The following is a 6,763-nucleotide window of genomic DNA, read 5'->3' on the forward strand; positions in this document are numbered from 1 at the left end:
TTCTAGTACTACAGTTTGTTTCAAGAAGTCTTGTTTGGGTGGTAGGCGTAATCCGCACCTTTTCAAATTACATAACGTTACGGACATTTTTTTCTTTAATGGAGTTAATGATTTCCGGATGGGGGGGATAGGAGTTGATAGTGGCAGGGAAACTTGTTCGGTAGGTGCGTATGGTGACTTGTTTTTTAATGCTGTTAGGTAAGTGAGGAGGTCTCTCTACCATGGCTCGTACAAAGCAGACTGCCCGCAAATCGACCGGTGGTAAAGCACCGAGGAAGCAACTGGCTACAAAAGCCGCTCGCAAGAGTGCGCCCTCTACTGGAGGGGTGAAGAAACCGCATCGTTACAGGTATTTACAGGAGGGGTGCGGGGAGTGGCAGTCTTCTCTCCGGAAGCAGTCGGTGTCCTTAGACGTAAAAAGATGCGTGGTCAACTTTTTTGCTTTAGGAAAACTGGTTTTCCTCCTCCCTTTGAGTATTTATTACTGCCTGAAAGTACACGCAAAATTTAGTGTTCGGTTGTATTGAGAACTTAATTTTGAAGCCATCATTTTGCCAACAGTCAAAAGAGACTTACTGCCTGGCTAATAATGTTACTAGGGTAGATTAACATTCTTATTCAGCTGTTCGTTTCTAATAAATGTTTTTAGTAGTGACTTTAAAGTATTTTTAAAGATAGTACTGCTTTTGGTAAAATGACCATTCAGTGGGGATTCTGAGCATTTTAAGTAGAGTTTCCGTTCTTCGTTTATTTGAATTGACTTATTTCCTTCTATTGGCATATTGGGCTTAACTACCCTGAGCAGTGTTGTTAAGGGCAACTGCCATTAGAGGGCAGAAGTTGCCCATGCTTAGGTAGCCCCTGCCAATGATTTTGCAGTTAACATACAAGCTCATACATGGGAGATAGAAGTGAGAATTGTAAATTTCTTGCTGACAATTACTTAGTAAAAAATAAATAAACTTTCATGTGGAACAAACTGCACAAGAGTATTCAAGTTTAATCTTTCTTCCAGGATGGACAGCAGTCAAATTAAAGGTATTTTTGAGAAGTCAAATGAAATACCACAGCATATTTGTAAATGAAGCTTGTTTGGTTGTGTTGGTAGGTTTTTATCAACTGAGGATGAACTAAGGATGCAGTTTGGGGAGGAGAATGGTGCCAAATTGAGACAGTCAGAATTATTGTCACTTCATTATTAGTAGACTAAAACCTTCCCAAGTTGTAATTCTAACAGCACTTACTGGTGTGTGTGTGTGTGTGTGTGTGTGTGTGTGTGTGTGTGTGTGTGTGTGTTAAAGATAAAGGGAACTTGGCTAAATACCCTGCTAGGACTTCGGCATGCTTTTTGCATCAAAGAGATTGTTATGTTCCTCTGAATAGATGCGAATGTTCAGATCATAAATTGATAGTGAAATATGATACAGAACCTAAAGAATAGTTGAATGGTTTATATATGTATTTAGTGATTATTTCTTTAATGTGGGGTTGGTTTGTTTTTTCCCTTTAAGGCCTGGTACTGTGGCACTCCGCGAAATCAGACGTTATCAGAAGTCCACTGAACTTCTGATTCGCAAACTTCCCTTCCAGCGTCTGGTGCGAGAAATTGCTCAGGACTTCAAAACAGATCTGCGCTTCCAGAGCGCAGCTATTGGTGCTTTGCAGGTAAGAGGGGGCAGGAAAAGTGCTAAGAGTTTGATGTTCCTGCTGTGTGCTAGTAAAAATTCCATAGCCTTGTATGTGCTTGTATGATTTAATCACAAACCTGTGTGGTGGATGGTGCCTTTATTTTCCTCCTGAGACCTCAGAAAGGTTAAATTGCCCAAGGTCATACACATACAATGTAATGTAAAGCCATTTGGGTCACCAAATCATAATTTGAACCCATTTGACTCCACAGCTAAGTGCACATTCCTCTATAGCATTGCACTAAAAACAGTGTTTAAAGAGGGAGGGGGAACGTCCCTTGGTTTGGCTTATGGATGCAGTGAGACATTAAGAAAATAAGGGAGTAAAAGATCTACATTTGTAATTGGTTTCAAACAGTGACTTGTATAAAAGGACTTTTTGAAAAAAATGTCCTCCTGCACCTGAAGATGCAGGTGTAAGTAGAGAGTGCTTCTAGCTAGCATAGAAATGGGTATCATTAAAGAATTGTGTATTGATGTAAAAGAAGCAGTGAATGATGGTTAGGATTGGACTGACAATAGAAAGGGTATGTATAAAGATCACAATGGACATATAAACGAAAGGATTTGAAAGCTTCTGGTTTGCTAAAAGGAATTATGACTTCCCACTTAAATGAACGTAGACCGTTGCTTTGATTTTAATCTTGGTTCCAGAGTATCAGAACTTAGAAATGTTGTTTTAGAGGTGGCTAAGTATTTGTCATTTATGCCCAGATTAAAACTTGAAATGCCACAAGATACTTGATAAAGAATGGTTATGATTAAAATCAATCACTTAACCTGTTTCATATTATGTGTTTGGCATTCTTTAGATCAGCATATCTCAGAACATGAGGTTAGAGGTGATTTAAAATGCAAAGTGTGAGGTACCACCACAGAGCTTAATGAGAATGGGGAGGAGGGGAGGCCAAGTCCGGTATCTGTCTATACTCCGGTGGAGAATTTTCAAGGCTGCTGTTGCTGTGCCAAGCTTTTGCTTTATATGTGAGGAAGATTTGATAGGTGGATTCAACACTGGAGTGTAATTGGTTGAGCTGTTACTATGGTTAGTCTTAGCTTCATTTCATTGGTGGATTCCAGGAGTAGGCATCCATTAAATTCTCAATGAATTGAAATTTACTGAAATTTCAAACTACTGAAATCTTTGAATGGTTTTACTTAAAATGTTATTTTCCATTCTAAAAAGTGATTACTTTTCATTTATTTACTAGAATTGCAAATTGCATTTTCCCCTACTTTATTTTATATAGAAACATTACTGAGATTCTCAAGCATGATACGAAGCTAATTTTGTTATTGAGTTACACTTAGCAGGGCTGTGCTTAAGAAACACAACATCCTGAAAGACCAACTTTTTTTTTTAAGTTTAGGTGTCAGTGATAGAGCCTTGTAAATTGAGATCACTAGACAATGTGGGTAAAGAACTGTTGTCTTCAAAATTCCTGTGTAAATGTCTGTTGTTAATGTTACCAAGATGTATTATGTCTGTTACTAAGTATTGTATTGGTTTTGAGCAAAATGTTTACTCTGCTGCTTAGAGTACTCTTGAGCATTTGGTGTTCTTCATTAAGAAAAGGTGACTTCTGTAACAACAGTTTTTGCTTTATGTTTTTTATACAAATACTTCTCACTGATACAAAGTAGAAAGTTTGTTAATGGAAGTAGAGTAGAACAGTTGAAATAGAACTGCAGAAATCACTTTATTTTTGACTTTAGAATTACAGTTTTCAGCTTTACTGATAACAAACAAAAAGCGTGGTAGTCCAGTGAGCTGGTAGAGAAGTTAATCTAGGTTTACAATAAATAATCAAGACTGGATTATAGATTTAGCCTTTGCCTTTAATGTCTGAGTTTGAACTAAGCTGTCTTTGTGTCAAGAATGAAATTGGTATTTTGAAATGGTAAGAGACTCATTGAGTATGCTCAAAATATTGTAACATCACATTTCTTTCTTGTTGTAAGTTACTTCTTCTTCTGTCACAACCTCTAATGTTGGGTTATAAATTAACGTGGTTGTCTTTAATTCCCATTTTATTTAGCCTTACGGTTTAGGGGACTTTTGGACATTGGTAATAGAATGGAAATACATGAGTGTTGAATTTTATTGAGGTAACCAGACACTGACATGAACCCTATAAAACCAGTAGCTACACTCTTAAGATAGTTGTGAGAGTCCCAGCTGCCGCATCATATCTCGAGTACTTCCATGGGATCCTGTGGGTGATACCACTTTCGGAATCGTAGGACCTATTGACTTTTATTAGCGGCTCAAAGTACTGCATTTTGCCAAGCTTTCTGGATTTGTTTAATCCCAAAATATGTTAGATGAGACAAAAATGAAACTGGTTTCTTTAATGAGGGACTTAAGATCCAGGTATTTGATGTATATTGTGAACCCCTGTATATATGCTTTTTACCCATTTCTGGAATATCCCCAAGAATAGAATATCCCTAAATATTAGGGCATTTGCTTTTAATGGTCTTTGGAATAAGTAATACGAGGGACTAATTAAATAGAAAAAGTACAACTTTGAATTAGGAGTGGATGTAGAAATAAACTGACTATTAAACATCTACTTCAGGGCAAAAAGTGGGTATAAAATGAAATCTCTATTAAGTAATATAAGTGCTGATTGAGAAATCATTAAAAGGTGGATGATGGGCCTCCCCGGTGGCACAGCGGTTGAGCGCTGGGTTGCGAAGCTGCCCGCGGCCTCTGCGGCGCCGGTTCGATCCCCGGCTGCTCCCCGGCCACCAGAGGAGGGTCCCACATGGCGCGCAGACCTCTCCTGCCGCCCGCTGCTCCCCTCAGCAGTGTACTTCGGTCCTTCTGCCTGTTCTGCTCCCCGCTCTGGCTCTGGTGAATTCTCTCACCCTCCCGCACTTCTGACTGTACCCAGTGCATGTATAAACAAAACAAACAAACAAACAAATAAATAATAAAAAAAAATGCCTCTATAAAAAAAAAAAAATCTTTAAAAAAAAAAAAAAGGTGGATGATGTCATGAATACCAGGGAGTTTGCAGTTCAAGATTACCTGTGTCTGAGAACCAGGGACAAAGAAGTACTAGTTTTATTCTTTGTGGAGTAGTCTTGAGCTCAGCTTTAAAAGGTAACTGGTAAATCTTGACTCTTGGTAACAAATGCTACAGAAAACACGTAAGTTTAGTAAAATTTGTATGAAACAAATTTTTATTTTTTATTTTAAAAGATTTATTTATTTGTACAAGAGCTGGGGTACAGGCCAGAGATGCGGGGGTAAGAGGATTCACGAGAGACAGAGTGGGGAACAGAACAGGCAGATCCACTGAAATACACTGCTGAGGGGAGCAGGAAAGGTCTGCTGCGCTATGTGGGTTTCTCCTTGGCCGGCCAGAGATTGAACTCGTGCTGCAGAGCCTGCAGATTGCTTCATAGTGCAGTGCTTAACCCCTTGCGCCACCAGGGAGGCCAGAAACAAATTGTTATATAAGAGATAAAGCTAAAAAGGATGAAGGTAAAATTTTCGTTGCTGTGTTAATGCTTTGAAAAGCAAAATCTTAGTAGTTTTTATTGCAAAGTCAAAGTGTTTGTAAAGCTAATATGGTCGTTCCCATCCCTCTCTATATGTTTTATGTATCATATAGTATTATGGGCTTGAACTGATGGGATTTTTTGTGTGCTGTTACCTAAAGATTCCAGAATGGGAATGATATTGGCGACAAGTAGAAGCTGTAAAATTTGTTTTTGGTTTTCTAAATGGGAGTTCTTGCTTTACCCAAGTTTACCCAAGATACACGTTAGTATATTAGAAAGAATACATTAACATTTGAAAAGTTAAACTTTCCTAGTAATGAAATAATTTGAGTTGTGTGATTTGTTAAAGATTTGCAGGCCTAAATTTTTCACTTTCCTTAAGCGGCCTTCAGCTTTGTCCCAAAGTTTTAAAATGTAAACATTTAGGGCCCTCCCTGGTGGCACAAAAGGTTAAACGCATATCCGCAACCAAGGCAGCACGGAGCTTCCCTTATGGTGCAGCAGACCTCTCCTGACTCGCCCACTGCTCCCCTCAGTAGTATATTTCAGTCGATCTGCCTGTTCTGTTCCCCGCTCTGTCTCTGGTGAATCCTCTCACACATACCCCTCCACGCCTCTGGCCTGTATCCCACTTCTTGTATGCATAAATAATCTTTTTTGAAAAATCTTTTTTAAATGTAAACATTTAGTAAAATAGTGTCTTCTGAGATGCTGTTTTTGTGTTTTTGCATTTTAAAAGGACAGGTATAAGGAGAAAGAGGCCCCTGCATTGTCACAGGCAAGCAGGAGAGCCCTTCTGAGGTAGACTTTTATAAAGGTTCATAAACTTTATTTTAACTGATAATAGACTTGTCTTAACTGTTGGATAATAAAACCATTAATATTTTTTTCTTTATTCCTGTTGTAGGAGGCAAGTGAGGCCTATCTGGTTGGCCTTTTTGAAGACACCAACCTGTGTGCTATCCATGCCAAACGTGTAACAATTATGCCAAAAGACATCCAGCTAGCACGTCGCATACGTGGAGAACGTGCTTAAGAATCCACTATGATGGGAAACATTTCATTCTCAACAAAAAAAAAAAAAAATTTTTTTTTTCCCTTTTCCTGTTATTGGTAGTTCTGAACGTTAGAAATTTTTTTTTTCCATGGGGTCAAAAGGTACATAAATGTATGGTTGCAAGTGGATTAAACTAGAGACACAGGAATCAGGTATTGGCAGTTTTTCCATTTTCATTTGTGTGTGAATTTTTAATATAAATGGCAATGATATAAAGCAGTAATGCAAGTCAAAATGTTGCGGTGAACAAGTTTCAGCAGTTCAACTTTATAACAATTATAAATAAACCTGTTAAATTTTTCTGGACAATGCCAGCATTTGGATTTTTTTAAAACAAGTAAATTTCTTATTGATGGCAACTAAATGGTCTTTGTAGCATTTTTATCATACAGTAGATTCCATCCACTCACTCTACTTTTCTAACTGAGTTGTCCTACATGCAAGTACATGTTTTTAATGTTGTCTGTCTTCTGTGCTGTTCCTGTAAGTTTGCTATTAAAAT

General features: G+C 38.1%; 1 protein-coding gene across 1 annotated transcript; it reads left to right on the forward strand.

Annotated features, from left to right (window-relative positions):
• Window positions 1-221: 221 nt before the first annotated feature.
• H3-3A (H3.3 histone A) lies at window positions 222-6,240 on the forward strand (the record flags this gene model as incomplete). Its single annotated transcript, XM_084253989.1, has 3 exons — window positions 222-349; window positions 1,512-1,665; window positions 6,112-6,240. 3 exons carry the CDS (start codon window positions 222-224, stop codon window positions 6,238-6,240), a joined length of 411 nt encoding a protein of 136 aa, XP_084110115.1.
• Window positions 6,241-6,763: the final 523 nt, after the last annotated feature.

The sequence above is a fragment of the Talpa europaea genome, assembly GCF_964194135.1.
Source record: "Talpa europaea genome assembly, chromosome: 14".
In the NCBI taxonomy this organism is placed as follows: Eukaryota; Metazoa; Chordata; class Mammalia; order Eulipotyphla; family Talpidae; genus Talpa; species Talpa europaea.